The 18052-nt window shown below is 48.3% G+C and overlaps 1 protein-coding gene across 2 annotated transcripts in view; it reads left to right on the forward strand.

Moving 5' to 3' along the window:
- LOC149352297 (cell division cycle and apoptosis regulator protein 1-like) overlaps nucleotides 1-18052 on the forward strand; it is a 106196-nt gene that overhangs the window by 34621 nt on the left and 53523 nt on the right. For both annotated transcript variants that reach the window (XM_089581470.1, XM_089581471.1), the window contains 2 exons: nucleotides 8797-9054; nucleotides 13392-13653. In XM_089581470.1, the coding sequence (XP_089437596.1) occupies nucleotides 8797-9054; nucleotides 13392-13653 (520 nt within the window). The remainder of the gene's footprint in view (nucleotides 1-8796; nucleotides 9055-13391; nucleotides 13654-18052) is intronic.

The raw sequence follows: 18052 nt of genomic DNA on the forward strand, positions 1-18052 counted from the left end.
CGTCGTCTGCGTCCAGCCTGCTAGATGTCAACGACGGGTCTCTCGCCGCGAACGCAACGATGGGAAGCAGCAGCCAGTGCGAGCGCGGAGAGCGGCAGCGTCATGACGTAGGGCGCACTCCTCGGAATCTGGCCGGCCTGCTAGCCTTCGTGCCGACCGCCGGCGTGTGAAAAACGCGATAATATTGTTTGTTCACGTTCATAGCAAGCCCTGGGATATATGAATGCCAAAAAATCATCGTTTCTGACAATCGTTGGCCAATACAGAGTTGCTGGTAGAAGTGATGACTGGGATACAAGCAAATTTCATCCCATAGCCGCTTTGGTGCTGCTGCTACCTGGTGCGGCTCGCCTGCCATCTGCTAGCTCTGTTGCTGAAGGCGTCGTGGAAATCGAACATATCTTTTATTATGGGGCGAGTTCACAGTAAAGGGGTGCCGAGCGAAACACCTTTCTGAGCGCTGGCCAGTCCCGAAGCGCCCTCAGCTGCGGCGTCGATGCGAAACCAGCTGGGCCCAGCGACGACTAGGGCAGTCTGAGACCAGCGCGCAGGTCGTCGCCCGGCATTGCCGCAGGCGGTGTTGTTGCCGAAAGATCCACTTTTGCACAGGCATGCTGTCGTTGCTCGAATCTAGGAAGCATGGCTGTGTTGCACAAATAAACGCACGCGGTAGAATGCTTCTTCCAGCTAAAGGGGCGCATTGTTTGAGCTGAAATTTAGCACAGAAGTGGCATTTTGTCGACAAAATTGTTTCATCCTACATTTGTTTGGGTTGCTTGCCTGAATCGATCAAAAAAAGTCGCATATTCGCATCGTCTGTGGCGACAGCGCAGGAAATAACGCTGTTCTGCCAGCGATCACACCGGTGGCGCCATCTCATTTGTTGGTCGTGAAGATTCAGCAAAGGAGCGAGGTTTCGGGAGGTTTGAAGGCGCTCTTTCAACTGTTTTTTTAATGGTCACAGAAAATTTAACTTGCCAAAAACTTGGTTTGGCCAAGCCAAGTTTTCTGTGACCATTAAAAAACCATTTGAAAGAGCGTCTTCAAACCTCCCGAATCCCCCTCCTTTGCTGAATCTTCACGACCAACAAACGAGATGGCGCCACCGGTGCGATCGCTGATTTCCTTCGTCGTCGCTGCAGACGATGTGAATATCCGACTTATTCTGTTCGAATCAGGTAAGTTCCCCAAGCAAACGTGGTATAAAACAATTATGCTGACTAAATGTCATTTCTATGCTAAATCTGAGCTCGAACAATGCGCCCGTTTAGCTGAGAGAAGCATTTTACGGCGTGCGGTTATTTCCGCAGCACGCGATATTTTCTTGTGCGGACGTGAAGTACGCCGAGCCTGCCGGCCGGCCAGCCTGCATACCGTCTGCCGACGTCATAAAAACGAGCTAAGAGTGTTCTTGACATAAATAATAAACCATGGGACAAGAAATGTGAAAAAAGTGTCATTTTTGAGGATCGCTGACCAACACCGAGCTTCTGGTAGAGGTAACAACTGTGATATGAGCAAATTTCTTGCCACAACCGCCTCGCAGCTGCCGCTGGCCCGACGTTGGGGTCCGGCTCGCCTGGCGCCCGCTAGCCCCGCTGTCGAAGGCGTCGAGGAGATTGACCATACTATTATTTTATTGTGAGATGATGCTGTTGACACTACAGCTATATGTGAAAAGAAGGCCTTTTATTATAGCGCAGGCGACTTCCGAAGCGCCGGCCGCTTGCGAAACAGGCTATAGGCCTAGCGACGACCACGGCAGCCAGGCAGCAGCAGAGCTCGTCGCCTGGAGCGCCCGCGAGTTTTGCCGTTGCCGAAAGCTCCCAACATAAGCAGGCATGCTTTGTCGCTGCTCGAGTATAGCTGGCAGTTCTGATAACAAGGCGGTCCTGTATTTTCTTGTGATATTTGTACACCATCCCAAGCAGCGCTCAGGTACTGCTGCACGGCGGCGAAGTGTGACACCGGTTGTGGGCGCAGCTTGGGTAGAGCAGCGCAGCGATGCTTACTGGCATTTTGCAAAGTGTTCCTCATCCTCACGCGAACTCGCGAAGGCGATATGAGCGTGCGATCAAAAAGTCGATGTCCTCATTGGAACCAGATTCGTCGAAATCCGAGCTGCTGGGGCTAGCCATGCCGTTTGTTTCATGCGCTGGTCAGCACGTGTGTGAGAAAGCAGACGACGCAACAGTAGGTGCGTCACAGCTTTCAAGGCCCACGTGACCAGGCAAAGTAGTTGAGCATCCTAGATAGTGACGTCACTGTCCGACGGCGTTCAGAAACTGAAACCGAAAGTCATTTACCTAAAAACGCGATATTAAAGGGGTGGAGACACCAAATTTGTGGTTGGCTCGTTCTTTGTTTCAAACGTTTCTTGTGGCTCCAGGAAGCGTGATACACACTCAAATATTCATATACTCACAGTGATTAATTTATTATTGCGTTCTTAGGTGAACGATTTTCGGTTTCGGAACGCCGAGTTGTGCAGTGACGTCACAGAGGGGGAAGATCATGGAGGAAGGAAAAAGAGAGGAGAGGCCCTTTCCACACAACACCATGGGAGAAAAATGTGGAGGAAATCACGTGGTTTTTTTTCGCGATCGGGAGGCCACCTAGTCCGGGCAGCTTAGCAACGGCGTCGTAGTTGCTGCTTGCAAGCCGGGTGGTAGCAGACGACCACGGCGTAGCAGTTGTGGTGCGGCGTACTTTTCTCAACTGCTCGAGTTTGTTTTTGATCGTGCTCACAAGCTTACGTTGGCGCCGTTCACTCATATCTCAGGCGGAATTCGCTGCAAAACTCTGGTTGTTGCGTGCATTGATTTCAACGCGCTCGACCACGATCGCACGGGCATTTCGTCAACTGCGTCACTGCTCGGAGCCGTCGGGAGACCACCGCTGCTTACTGAGGAGCACTCGCGCTGTTCGTTCACCAGTGATTCAATACACCGTGCGCTAGAGAGGTCGTCGGCGTATTGCGCGGACGTTTCGCGTCCTGTGTGCGTGTGCCATTCGCGCTCCCGTTTCCATCGGCAGTGAAACCTCGTTGCTATTAGGCGTGCTCTTGCAACGCTCTAGTGATCGTCACTGGTGTTAGTGTAACTATTTTCGTTTTTCGCGATTGCGCTTGTGTGAGCAGCGGGGGCCATGACATGGGTGGAGGGCGATATTTTAAAGGAAGCCGCTGCGCTCGCTTTGCATGCATGCACGCCCCTGTTATACGCCGCCGGTAAAAATGAAAAGAGACCCTGCGCTTAAACAATACCTTAGAGATTTTTTTTCTTTAATAAAGGCGAAGGGTTAGTTTTGTTCGCTGCAATATCTACATAAAGATACGAATGCACACAGGATGCCGAGAACTTCATTTGTAAAAAACATTTATTTTCTCACAAAAAACAACTCGCACGAAAAAAACGTGGCTATTTACAATTCACATCATATACAACAACACAAAAGCTTCTGCTCTATAACAAAGTCATCAACTGCAAACAAATGACATTTGTCAAAACTTCAACCCCATACATGCAAACCTGCGCTCGGCTGCAGGTCCTTTAAAAAAAAGCACTTTTTATTTTCGCGATACATTCATTTGAGGAGAATGCAAAGGATGAAAAAGTAAACTGACGTAAAAAGGTCTGTTAATAATGAGGTGAACTGTGCCTAGAATTAAAAGGAGTGCCATACGCCGTGCGAGGGTGAAGAATAAATGGGCACTCTTATTTTCGTTTCCACATTTACTATATCAATGCAATGTGTGTGCGTGTGTGGGGGGGGGGGGAGGATGTAGAGCTCAGAAAATTTTGGGGGGATGTTCTGACACCGAAACACCTCCCTGGCTACGCCCCTGGCGACTACAACTGGGGCTCACCGATGATGCCGATGTACAACTGGGGCAGGTTAATCAGAAAAAAAAGTCGTAACTCATATATATATGCACACACATACACATGTGAAAAGGTCACCTGTCAGAGCACATGTACCATGAGCACGAAGAATGAAACGCCAGAAGCAACACTAGCTATATGAGACAGATATACACAAAACTTCACTGACAGCTGTCAGCGGCAATGAAAAATGGCCAAGAAAGTAACAGGCTCGCGGCTAATTTCGAGCGCTGAGCTAAACAAGCAAGTATACTAGTTTCATCGAATGCAGCCTTCAACTTCAGAGTCCCAGGGACGGGCGTTGCCAGGGGGGGGCCACCGCAGTAATTGAATGCGAAGGTCACTTCCCGCGCTTGCAAGAGCTGAGATAAGTATTTTTCTCAGCTGCTACTAATTGTGACCAGGGCCAAGCAGTTGGAGACGGCGTGGAGACGACGCAGTACGAAGCAGTAACTGAAAGTAGCCGCCTGTCTCACAGGGGTATTTCCGCTTTATTAACTTTTCCGCTGACGAACACCAGCATAGGGCGCCCTAAACCGGCCGGCAAGCAGCCAAGCGCCACCAGCGCGGGGATCTGTGCCCATGCGGTAGCACGCTCCTTCGTTGGCTTTGAAACGCGCGCGCAGTAGTCGAGGGCGGGACTTACGCGATGACGTCAGCCCGGACAAGATGGCGCCGAGCTGATTTCCGCATGGAGGAAAAAAAACAGGAGGGAGCGTCCGGCGACAACCTTGAAGCCTAGTCTTTACAAGTAAAGATATAGCAAAAAAAGAGTGTGTCCCCCCCCCCCCCCCCCCCCGTGATCGCACCACGTGATAGCGTGCGGTAAAGTCTAGCCCCGCTGCGCGCGCGCATGCGCCGATTAGCGCGGCAGACTAATTCTAGATCAACTTCCTTGCTGTAGACGCCCGCGCCGCGGGTCGCGCATACGCGCGCACTAAAACATACCGGAATCAAAACATAAAGGACCGGCTCGGAGAGCGAAAAACTGAGGGAGAAAACGACTTCAAAACACTCGGCTTGCGAACGCTGGCCGCGTGACGTCATGCTCCCTCAGTTTTTTTTCCTCCATGGATTTCCGGCTTCACAAAATGTCACGTGATGGCCTCTCCTCTCTTTTTCCTTCCTCCATGGGGAAGATCAACTACTTCGCCTGGTCACGTGGGCCCTAAAAGTTGTGACGTACCTACTGCTGCATCGTCTGCTTTCTCACACGTGCTGACCAGCGCATGTAAACAAGCATGGCTAGTCCCAGCAGCTCGGATTCTGACGGATCTGATTCCAATGAGTGAGGACATCGACTTTTTATTGATCGCACGCTAATATCGCCTTCGCGGGTTCGCGTGAGGATGCGAAACACTTTGCAAAATGCCAGTAAGCATCGCTGCGCCGCTCTACCCAAGCTGCGCCCACAACCGGTGTCACACTTCGCCGCCGTGCAGCAGTACCTGAGCGCTGCTTGGGATGGTGTACAAATATCACAAGAAAATACAGGATCGCCTTGTTATCAGAACTGCCAGCTATACTCGAGCAGCGACAAAGCATGCCTGCTTATGTTGGGAGCTTTCGGCAACGGCACCACTCGCGGGCGCTCCGGGCGACGAGCTCTGCTGCTGCCTGGCTGCCGTGGTCGTCGCTAGGCCTATAGCCTGTTTCGCAAGCGGCCGGCGCTTCGGAAGTCGCCTGCGCTATAATAAAAGGCCTTCTTTTCACATATAGCTTTAGTGTCAACAGCATCATCTCACAATAAAATAATAGTATGGTCAATCTCCTCGACGCCTTCGACAGCGGGGCTAGCGGGCGCCAGGCGAGCCGGACCCCAACGTCGGGCCAGCGGCAGCTGCGAGGCGGTTGTGGCAAGAAATTTGCTCATCACAGTTGCTACCTCTACCAGCAGCTCAGTGTTGGTCAGCGATCCTCAAAAATGACACTTTTTTCACATTTCTTGTCCCATGGTTTATTATTTACGTCAAGAACACTCTTAGCTTGTTTTTATGACGTCGGCAGACGGTATGCAGGCTGGCCAACCGGCCGGCAGGCTCGGCGTACTTCACGTCCGCACAAGAAAATACAAAACAGCCATGCTACCAGAAAGGATGCTTCTTAGATTCGAGCTACGACAGCATGACTATGCGAAAAGTGGATCTTTCGGCAACGACACTGCCTGCGGCAACGCCGGGCGACGACCTGCGCGCTGGTCCCAGACTGCCCTAGTCGTCGCTAGGCCTAGCTGGTTTCGCATCGACTCCGCAGCTGAGGCCGCTTCGGGACTAACCAGCGCTCAGAAACGTGCTCCGCTCAGCACCCCTTTACTGTGAACTCGTCCCATAATAAAAGATATGTTCGATTTCCACGACGTCTTCAGCAACGGAGCTAGCAGACGGCAGGCGAACCGCACCAGGTAGCAGCAGCACAACAGCGGCAATGGGATGAAATTTGGTTGCATCGGAGTCATCACTTCCACCAGGAACTCGGTATTTGCCAACGATCGTCAGAAACGATGCATTTTTGATATTCATATATCCCAGGGCTTGCTATGAACGTGAACAAACAATACTATCGCGTTCTTCAGATGCCGGCGGTCGGCACGAAGACCGGCGCAGGCCACCCGGCTCCAAGGAGTGCGCCCTATGTCATCATGACGCTGCCGCTTCCCGTCGTTGCGATTGCCGCGAGCGGCCCGCCGTTGACATCTAGCAGGCCGGACGCAGGCGACGAGCTGCGATCGGACGTTGCGACGCTGTTCGCAACGGCGCGCCGCAGATCGCGCTCACTTTTCGCACATGTGTCCCTGCCTTTAATCATAGTTTGGTAATGCGTTGACAAAAACTAACCGAGCGAGTGGCGGTTAGCAGCAAATGCGGCTCGCTGGTGCGTCGACTGCGCTCACGCGGCTCTGGCTCTGCCCCGCTCATCGTACGTCTCTGTTTTTGGTACGTCACTAAAACTTTAATTTTTCTACCTACCTTGTGACGTCAGCGCTGATGGCGCTAGCGATGGGTCTAGATCTTGAGAGTGAGTATTTAGGTAATCTTTGGAACCGAATTAAAATATTTTTTAAACGTTTGTTGTGTCCAACACCTGGCTGTGAAGGCCCTTACATGCATAGAAATCCCATAGCAGGCTTTTTATAGCTTCAAAATTTGGTGTCTCCACCCCTTTAAATTATTCACTGTGAATATATGAATCTTCGAGTGTGTATCATGCTTCCTGGAAAAATAATAAACGTTTGAAACAAAGAACGCGCCAACCACAAATTTGGTGTCTCCACCCCTTTAACCGAGAAGGTAGAGTGCGAAAAGCGCACGAGCTGGCTCGCTTCAAGAACATACTTTTCTTCGCACTAAATCACGTTCCAACACAAAATTTTAGCGATAAAACACCCCAAATTTTCAGATTGCTTGTGTTTACTGTGCTGCTAGGCTTAGCGAGTATGCGTCGTTTGAGGTCAGAAAGCGCGCGAGGTTCGAACAGGTGTGCGCCCCACGTTCAGGCAACATGGCGGCGCCCGTGACAGTAACATAAAATGACATGCAATGACAAAGCTGTAAACACGTTTTATTTGACATTTTTCTGCCCAAAATTTTAATCCTTGCAAATAATATGACTCTTGTTATAAACGCAAACAGCTTTGCGGTGTATTATGCCAGCAACACTGATCGTCGTCTCCATTTCGCGTTCGCGTCGTCGCAGCGCATGGAGCTTGGCCGGTGGGCGAAGGAGCGACAGCCAGCCGTCGTCGCCGCGCCGCCTCGTCGCGCTTACTTTTTCGCGTGCATGGAGCTCTGTCTTGACGCGGAGCACCATGTCCAGGTACACCTTCTCCTGCGCCACTTTGCTGCGATACGCGACTGTGTCGCACGCGCTGGCCTTCTGAAAAGTGCGGCCGTGCGCTAGCGTGTTCTAAGAGTAGACGACCCTGTACAACAGCAACGTCGCGCGGCGCTCAAGCTACGCATTTTGTCCGCTACGAAAAATGTCCGGTACCTGCCGCATTTTTGATGTACATAAGTGACACGTTTTCAACGCTCGGAGCACTGGATTCCGCGCGCTTACCGCAATGGTGCTGCCCGCTTACCGCGATGGTGCCGCCCGCGAGCGCGCCGGACGACGGCACTCCCTAGTCGTCGCTAGGCCTAACTTGTTTCGTAACGAAGCCACAGTGGACGGCGCTTTTGAATTGACCAACGTTATAATGAATGTTCTACTTATGGCGCTGCCTTACTGGCAGCCTAATTGTTTCATATTAAAAGAAATATATACGATCAATTTCAGCGACGCCTTAGCAGCGGAGCTGGCGTGCAAGCAGATCGGGTCACTCGCGCTGCAACGGCGGCAGCTGCTACGCGGCTGCGAACATAAAACTAGCTTGTATCGCAGTTATTACTCCTACCAGCAACTCGGTACAGGCCAGCGATCCTCAAGGAGGATTCATTTTTGACGTTCCCGTATTATTTACGAGAACAAGAAAGTTTAGCCGGATCACCGCGTCACTTCGTTGCACCGCAACCCAGAACGGTGGCGAGCCTTGTGACAACGGCGAACCGTTATTCGAGATAACCGCAGTTAAGTTTGGTATCCGCGATTACGCATAATCGCATTTAGACTGCCCGTGTGACCGCAGGCCAACCAACAGGCGGCTGCTGCTGTAATGCTGACATAGCAAGATGGCCATCTGCACGTGCCATTTGTCAGACAGATGGCAAGTACGATCATCGTCAGCTAGACTCGACATCGTCGACAAATTGCAGCGGCAAGTTAGGGGTGCGACCATTACGCGGGGAATAAAAAAAATTGCGAGCAAAATTCGGGGTGCGATTACGCGAGTGCGATCATATGCGAGTAAATACGGTAGTAGTAACTATTTTTTCAGTCAGTCATCCATTGTGATGGTGTTTGCTTTTTTCATTAGGTCACCCATTCGTGATCATCGATCAAGAGACCGTGATCGTGACAGGGAAAGGGACCGAGATCTGCGTGGTCTAGCCCAGTCCCCTGACCGTGACTATCGAGGGTCAGGCCAAGACCATGATGGCAGCAGCAGTTCGTCATTAGCTCGCAAGCATGCCCTGTCACCACCTCGGCGAGGTGGGGGAGGCTCTCCTCCGCGACGCAAGCCACGCATGATGCCCCGCTATGTGGTTGACATTCCTGCTGTCTCCCTGGACCAGTTGAGTAAACTGTCAGCCTTTTGTGAAATGGCATATATGCATATATGATATCTAGAGTGTGGGACATGACAAACCTTATGGATGTAGAATCTCTAATGTCATGCATGCAAAGGGATTCCTGCACTGAAAAGTATATGTGTACAGTAGTTCATTGTGCTCTTTCTCTTGAGTTTGTCTGTAGTGTATTTGGGTTTGTCCTTTATGGGAGACGCGTGTGAAAAAATGATTTTCGTCAAAAAAAATTCTTTTTTTTGCTTGTTATACAACGTAACAGCGGGGTTCCCACTACATGGGATCCTATGGGAGCTATGCCGGGACCTGATGAAAACAACGCAACAGCCAAGAAAACGCAGCAGTGAGAAACGTAACAGCGAGGTTCTACTGTATTTCTTTTCCTGCACAAAGCGCTCTTGCTTTTGTCCTGCAGGAATCCGTACTGAGACCTTGCTGCCTGGAGGCATTTAGACACAGACTTTGTGCACGTGCGCTCACATTGCTGCATGTTATTTAGAGGTCACATGCACCTCGAGATCGATGCTTTATACGACGTGCCAGAGATGCGTTTGCTCCGATTCATCGAAGACGTTTTGCGATGAGCAGTACAAACACGCGGGCAGAGTATTATTCTGTTGAGACTACGCCTAGTTCAACCATCACACTGCCATTTACTCAGCGGTACCTGGTCTAGGTCACTGCTTACAGGTTCACCAGAAAGAAAATAAATAAAACATTATCACAGTGCTCTTCTATGGCGCTGAAGTGAGACGAGTGCACCCTAGTTTGCACCAGGCTTCTTGCTAAGACGTGTTGCCCACCGGCATGCCAGGTGGCTGCGGAATCGTTGAGTGCCACTCGCTCGATGTAGCAATGCCTAATGTGCTCCATATTGAAACCTCAGACTTATCATAAAATATCATAAAATGTTCAGCATTTTCATCAGTTTCCGTCGACATGATAACTTCGCACTGAAATAAATGCAAAAGTGATTTCTGTTACGCCTTCGTCAATCGAAGGAAGCGAAAATCTTGAAAGCTGCCTCACACTAACAGCCGTGGTTCGCAAGCGTGGAGCCCGCGCTGTCGGCAAAACCATTGCAGGTAGGTGCCACATCGCATCTTAATGTGCTCATGTCTACACATTAATTCCGATTCCGCAGGAAGTGCCAGCTGCATTACTGAAAGTTCAAACTGACTCGGGCAGCTGCTTTTAGTGAAACCTAACGATTTATGGGCAGTTGTTCGTTGTGGGGGAAATAATTGCATGGCGTTGTATGGCTTGCTGACGGGTAATTAGAAATACTTTGTTCTGACAGAAATCTCTCTGTGGCCACGTTTGTTGTAGTGGGGTCTGACTGTACTCTGTACAGTGAAAGCTTGTTAATTTGAACCTCGATAATTCGAATTTTCGGATAATTTGAACTACACTACTTGGTCCGGCCAAGCTCCATAGAGATCTGTGTTTAAAAAAGCCCGTTAATTCGAAAGCGAGTCGGTTCCGCTACGGATAATTCGAACTACGCGCCGCCGCGTCTAGTCGGCTTGCCCCCCCCCCCCCCCCCCCCCCCCCCCCCCCTCAAAATAAGAACAAAGGCACCTCCGCATAGTTAGAGGCTGCGCACGTCCTAAACGGGGACAGAATATGGAACCAGATAAAACCGTGGAAGAGTGAGTAAAGCCTAAATGGCGCCATCACCGGCGCCGGAGGGTAGGGGTTGGCGGCCGCGGTGGCGGCTGCCTACTCTCTTTTCCGCGCAACCTCCGAAACTCGCAACTAAATACTCGTTAATTCGGAAATACGGATAAGCACTGTCGGCGCGGTCCCAGCCAACGCCCATGAAAGGCTATGACTTCGGACGGGCGCATGCGGGGCGCTACAAGTTACGCGCGAAAAACTTTTTTTTTTTTCTTTGCTAGTGTCGTCCATCCTTCCACCTATCGGTTTCCAACGGAAGCACGCGGACCGCCGCGATCATGACGCCGGCTTTTAGCATCGTTCGCTGCAAAAGGCGTTTGCTGCTGTCCGGCGTTCCAATGATTGAGTGGCAGTAAACGGCGTCCGCCCCAATCGCCCATGGCACGATAAGGCGGACGTACTCAAAACGAGGCTTGCACAACCGGATAAGCGCTGGCACTCTGCCAAGTTCGCTTCCCCCCTTGCACTAGAGCTAACTTAGAAAGGCACCGTGGTGTTATCGATGCGCAGCATCTTGGCACACTGCCAAGAAATGCGTCGTGGGCCGTGACACGGTGGGAAACGGAGGGAAGAGTTAACAGCTCACGCCTTTTTTTTTTTTTTTTTTCAAATTCTTAGACAAAAATTGGGGGGGGGGGGGGGGGGGGGGGGACTTCGTTGATGACTTTGAGGGTGGGATCCATCGTAACGCTGGCAAAACACCGGTGTGAACGTAAATGAAGCGATGGTAGCGATGGCCGCAATAACCGATAGATGCCTTCAACGTGCGGCCGGCAGTAGCTTTCTTTTCGGCTGCTGCTAGGCCGCACTGCTGGCCGCCAGAAATCACGGAGTCCGCCTTACGTCATGTGCACGTCATGTTTCACGTCACTTAGTCCTGTGTCGTCATAAGAGAATCCCAAGTTTGAATCAGAGCGGCGAGAAAAACTTTTTCAACTTCGAATCCAAATTTCTTAGAAATAAATGCATCTTTCGCTGCCGGCCAAGTGAGAACAAAGCCATGAAATGCCGAACTATCGGATTTTGCTTTAAAAAAAAACATCAATAGAGCTCTCCTCACTGTCCCTTTAATATGAGCTCTTGTGCCTTTTATAAGCAGTAGCATTGTCAGTTGAACTCTGCCGTTTCCGAGTTAGCGATTAATGTTGCAGTTTCCGCTTAGCCATTGGTTTGCACACGGAGGCAAAGGTGGCAGGGCCTCCCCCCACCTCTCTCTGGTTAGGTATGGAGGTGGGTGTATTTTTTTAAATTTTTTTTTTCAGTATTCTTTCCTGCAACCTAGAAGCCATCAACGTGTGCTACCATGAACTTTGCTTCCCCCAATCCTCCTTTCGAAGGTCTTCGAATTAGCTGAGGCACAATCTGTTTGCTTGAATTGGCAGATAAAATTTGCATTACAAATTTTACAGGTGCTGTAGAAATTCAGCAAATTATCTGGCATTTCACATTAACCAATGTTGAATTATTGAAGCTTTACTGTCATTATTTTGTGACCTTTCTAGGCTCTTGTACTGTACGAGGTCAGTGCACGTTGAACTCTAGGTGGTCGAAATTTTCCGGAGCCCTGCACTACAGCGTCCTACATAGCCTGAGTCGCTTTGGGATGTTAAACTTATAAAACCAAAACCTAAAACCAGCTTTTTAGGGGTGCCATCCTACTTGAAGGGTGCCTGTATCTGGAGCCAAGTACACTCTTTTTTATCAATTAAGTGTCCCAAAACACTGAGGTTGCATTTAGGGACAAAAGTGTTGAGAAAGCTGATGCCAAAAATGCCTGATTGGTAAAATAAAAAACATTACTCTTATCACTCTGCAGGTTTTCAGAGTTGTGAAACTCGCAAATGCAAGAAGTGTTGCTTTCCATCCCTTCTAAGGGTGGTCTTTGTGCAACAAAGGAATGCAGTTTGTCAAAATGCTAAGGTTGGCTTTTTGGTGTAGGCATTTGTGTCTTGCATAAGTTTCATTACTACATAGAAACATCATAATGACAGTCCTTTTAGTAAAAATGCCCTGCCGTACATCTGAATGTTGGGTATTAACTGAAGTCATCAGCTTTTGTTTTGCTGGCAGTTTCAATTTCTTATGCACTGTTTGTTTGAAAATTTCATTGCTGTTTGCTCTTTGGTGCTTTCTGTTACTCTCTCGCCAATATAATGCATTTATTGGTTTGTGCCTATTTCAGACCACTTTGTGTTAAACATGTATTGAAGGTACACTCGCTGTCAAAAGTAAATGGAAGGCGACTTTGTCAAAAAGATTTGATTTTAAATCTAAAGCATAATGGTCCATGTTTGTTGGCGCACAGTGCAATTCGCACAATCACAATTAGGCTGCATATATATATATTCGAGGATGCATGAATTGAGGGGCCAATGATTAATTTTTTTCGTTAATATTTCCTTCCATTTACTTTTGACGGCACCTGTACCTTGCTTATACGCTTGTGAAGAGGTAAAGAAACATTGTTCATAGACTCTGTAGAAGAGTGAATCGAAGATCAACCACTTTGCTTGTGTTTGAGTGAAAATGTGTTGGTTTGGCATGTCTGCTCAGAGGGATGACCAAGTCTGTACATATTGCGTATCTTCTATGGCTGGATTTGGCCAGTGTGCCCAACACTTCTCTTTCATGTTTTCTTCTCCAGGCGTGAAGTCGGTGTAGTGGACCTGCGTAAGCGCTACCCGAACCTGTATATACCATCGGACTTCTTTCATGCTCACATCTGCTGGCAGGAGTGCTTTCCACTACATCGCCCCTTTGGCCTAAACTACCCTTGCGCCTTCCAAGTCTTGCCAAAGGACACCTGCCCTCCACTACCCCCGGTAGTGGGCTCTGTGCAGTCTGATTCTGCGCTGCTACCAGCAGTTTTGGACCCCCCAGACGTCAATTTTTCCTTCAGTGCCAAGGTGAGCACGCTCAGGATAACATGCCACTATGGAGGCTTGTTTCAGTGTTCATCAAAATTGAGCTTGCTAAATTAAATTGGTGCCTTGTGGAGAATAAATACAAAGCACACAATGCATAGTATATATACAGTTGACTCCCTTTGACGAAAACTTGAAGGGACCATGAAAATTTATCAAAAGTACGTCTTGTTACAAGTGCCCCTCAAGATGTGTGAGCATGCCACGTGTGTGCAAATATCTGTTACATGAAAAGAGTGAATGCAGTGGCCTTACAAGAAGAAGGTTATTGCAAATAGTAGAGCATTTTTTGTCACTGTGCGTGAAGTAAGCTGAGTAGTGAGAGCATGACAAAGGTTTACTTTGTCCTGCCTGGAAAAGTCGGCCTATCTTTTTCTTTTGTTTTGGGGGGGGGGGGGGGGGGTGCTGCTTTTTCTCCCTCTTCTGCAGCAACTGCGTTTTCTAGTTTATTTTTAAAATTTTGTGGAGGTGTGCTTTCTTGTGTGAAAGTGTTTTACAGTGAATTCCTCAATATTACAAAGTTTCTCAATTCCCCAAAACTGCCCCTATTGAAGTGCGTATATTTGAGAACTTAATATAACGATGGTGTTGTGGTGGTTGATCTTGATATAACGGACTTGCTAAGCCGACTATCTGTTAAGTAGTACTTAGTTACTTCAAATTTGGCAGCACCACGCAAAATTTATATGACTATAAAATGCGAGCTGGCATGAGAAGAACATGTATGATCGCATTGAGTGAACACAGTTGACCCAGTGTGCTGTGCTCCAGTGTGATCAGCGCCTCTCTGACAAAACGTGGCAGTTTTCGCAGCTTTTGCTTTTTTAGCATCGCACCAAGTGACACTATATCACCTCATATCCAAAAGCAGCACAAAACAACAGAACGTAGTGAAGAAGGCACAAGACAAGCAATGCACGCCCATTTCCACTGCTTGGTTGCTCACGCAATTCAGGTGCCGACAGCAGACTTGTGGTGGGAGCAGGGATTGTGGAGAGTGCCGGCAATGGGGGGGGATGGGGGGTGGGAAGAGTCAGTTTCTGATTGGAGCGGTGGACCCTTTATGAGTGACGACCTCATGAAAAGAGGCAAATGCTTCAGCCCCTTCCCCCTCCCCAACTCTCCCTGCCCTGCGCGTATCGGCGTCGTGCTTACGACATGCAATCTGCAGAGGAGATGGTGGTGTGTGCTGCCGTATTCACTTCATCAATGCGATCACAAAATGTCTCTCCGTATTTACGACTTCTAGTCTCGGGTTCTGCTGTGAATGTTTGCTAGGCCATCTCATCTACATTTATTTTTCATTTTGGCTTCCGTTGTGTGTCCTTTTGACTTTTCACGCAAAAATTGGATGAAACGAAAACCTGCATGTAACAAGAAATTGCACTCTTCTCGATATTGTTATATCCAGGTTTAACTGTATATAGCTTTTTTTTTTTTTTACTTGACAGAGCCTCTCAGGCGCCCCGCTATTATACTGTTGCACCAGGTCGCGGTGATTTGTGGTCACTGCAAATGTTCATCTTAACTGAAGCACATGCAAAACAGTTCGTTTTGAGCGGATTTTTTTTTTTACATCAAGTCCTATGGGAAGCCAACCAGATGGTCTCACATTGCTCATCTCATCCGAGAATTCATCTGCTAAACAGTAAAAGCTCATTAATTTGACCCCTTGTATTTGGAAAAAACTGTTAATGCCCATGTAGGTCTGTGGTATCTGACCCTTGCTTATTCGGATGCTACGGGTCCTGCTCCTGTTAATTCGAAGAGGCCACATCCAGGCATGACCAGCGCAGTAAGAGATTGTCTTAATAGCCCTACTGAAAACCTGCTTTCCATGCTGAAGATTATGCCTAGGGGGTATGCGTATGAGAGAGGGTGTCCGTCAACTAATACTTGGAGTCAAGTTTTTTTGTTTTTTTTTTAGCCAGCAAGGGCCGCGGTTCACGAGGTCGACTTATACGTGGCAATATTCTGTCTACATTGCACGTTATGAGCTTTGTAGAGTTTTTAGGATGTGTTTGCAAAATCTCCTCGTAATTAGTGCGCCCCCTTTTTAAAGCCTTAATTTTAGGAAAAAAAGTGCACAAATTACGCCAGTAAATATGGCATATGCATCTGAGTTGAGATGTCTTTGTTTACTTACTGCTTCACTCTGTTTTTGCTAAATGCAACTCGGCTGGTTTGTTGTGACTAGCACCATCTGTCACGCCACATGCACATATCTCGGTGACCACTTAAATCTACCATGCTTGTACCAATGCGTGTGCTGATGGATTTCATAAAATTGAATGGCCATTGACTCAGGAGGGCATTGAGATTACCCCTATGCCAATAGTATACCCACATTCAAAAATCACAAGTCACTGAACCAAGCTGCATCACAGCTGGTGAGGCCAAGTACCTTAAAGGGGCTGTGAAACACCTTTCCAGGAGAGCTCATCAACTCGCTAAGTCACTGCATTGTGCTGTCTTGGAAACCTGAGCCAAATAATACACTTCTGCACGTAGCAGAGAACCCACAATCATACGTGAAAGTTGGTGAGCCCTTCCCAGTGACTTTTTCTTGCTCACCCTCCTCCGTCGTTCGCACCTGCATATAGAAGTTGAGAGGTGGCTATTGGTTCGGTTCTTTCCGATGACAGGCAGCTACCAAGGCCGCAGCCAGTAAGCTGCGTAGCTCCGGTGGGTCAGGAAGCTCCACCCCTCGGAGGTGGGGCTGGCAGAGGAGTGCCGGCTAAATGCGGGGAGTGGCCACTATAAGTGCTAGAAAACTAGAGAACTAAAAACTAAGTTTGAAAATCTCTGGTCTGATATGTTGTGCTTGGCATACGGCACCCGTCGTTGCTTATGTGTGATAAAAAGAGCTTGCTTGGAGCAGCGCCTGTAGCAGCAAATGCATAAAGAATGCTGTCCTCGACCCCAGGTGGTCGAAATTAACCAGAGCCCTTCACTACGGCATCCCTCTTAGCCTTAGTTGCTTTGGGACGTTAAACCCCATAATCCATCAGCATCTCTGAGAAGAGGCAGAACGTAGCAGAAGGGAATGTCCGGAAGGAGGACCAAATTCTTGGCGCTGCCGAGGATTGCACTTGCTACTCTCGGCGCCACTCTACGCCAGCATTTGGCGCTGGTCAGGATGGCAGGTCTCTTGTGCCTTTGTGCTCTGTCTCTCCTTCCCCTTTGTTTTTTTTTCTTCCTCACCCTCCTTGTCAGCACCCTGTGTATATCATCTCTTGTCTTGTTTTTACGCACTGTTTTCCACACAGTCAGAAGAGTTGAATAGATTATTATGCAGCACAATAGAACCCCGCTATAGTAAACTCAGATATAGTAAAATGAAACTGTGGTCCCATTTTGCCTCCCATAGATGACTGTACATTTTTTTCGGTTATAGTAAAGATTTTTTTCAAAAAACACGGCTATAGTAAAGAGCGTCTGGCCGTGGCGACGCACCTTCCGCGGAATGATGACTACGCGGCACGCGCGAGGCCGACATTCGAGGTAAATGCATACCAAAAGCGATAAAACAGCGCTCTTTGAGATAGCTTCACCACCAAGCTCAGAAGCTGTGAGGGAAAGCCAACTTTTTAAATTTCTTGGGGCTGTGAGGCAAAGTGTGCAGCTCGCACGAAAAAAAAAAAGTAAAGCTGGAAAGAAGGAGGCGCGGGTCACTGACAAAGGAAATACAGTAAAAATGCGGTGAAGAGTAGGGAAGGGAAGAAAAGAGCTAACATTCGCAGCACTACAGCACGATGCATAGGGAAGTGGCAACAAGAAAACGGAGTCACTGTGAGTGGTACCATCGGGCCTCGACTGTGTCACGCATTTAACTATTGCCTCTAAAATGACACTTTGGCTGCGGAAAATGATGCCATGTTCACGCAAAAGTTTTGTTTTCACATGAAATCAAACTCTCATTATATTCGTAGCCACATTGTGTTTGTGTAAATGCAGTACTTCCTCAAGACATAAACAAAATCAGAAACGTGATAACATGAAGTGTGATAACTGAAAATAAATGATTATCACATTAAAGGACAATAAAATCAGGATGGAATGTATTTATGAGTGTTTCTTATATTAACCAATACTGTGTTTAGTAAGTAGCCATTACCAGCGAGCATCCTCAGAACGATGTCATCACCAGCAACTGGTATAGTAAAGACCCTGATATAGTAAAGGTTTTTGCTGGTCTGAGTCATTTTATTATAGAGGGGTTTTACTGTATTGAGTGAATGTTTTGGTATCTAAGCACTTCATTAATTTTTTTATTCCCCTAACGGACGCATTTTTTTTTTCGAAAATGGGCAAAATGGTCATTAGTACCTGTGCTGCCATCTGTTCGCAAAATGAAAAAAAAAAAAAAATCTTTGGACGA

This window comes from Amblyomma mixtum, chromosome 3 (assembly GCF_055824585.1).
Source record: "Amblyomma mixtum isolate Tamu chromosome 3, ASM5582458v1, whole genome shotgun sequence".
In the NCBI taxonomy this organism is placed as follows: domain Eukaryota; kingdom Metazoa; phylum Arthropoda; class Arachnida; order Ixodida; family Ixodidae; genus Amblyomma; species Amblyomma mixtum.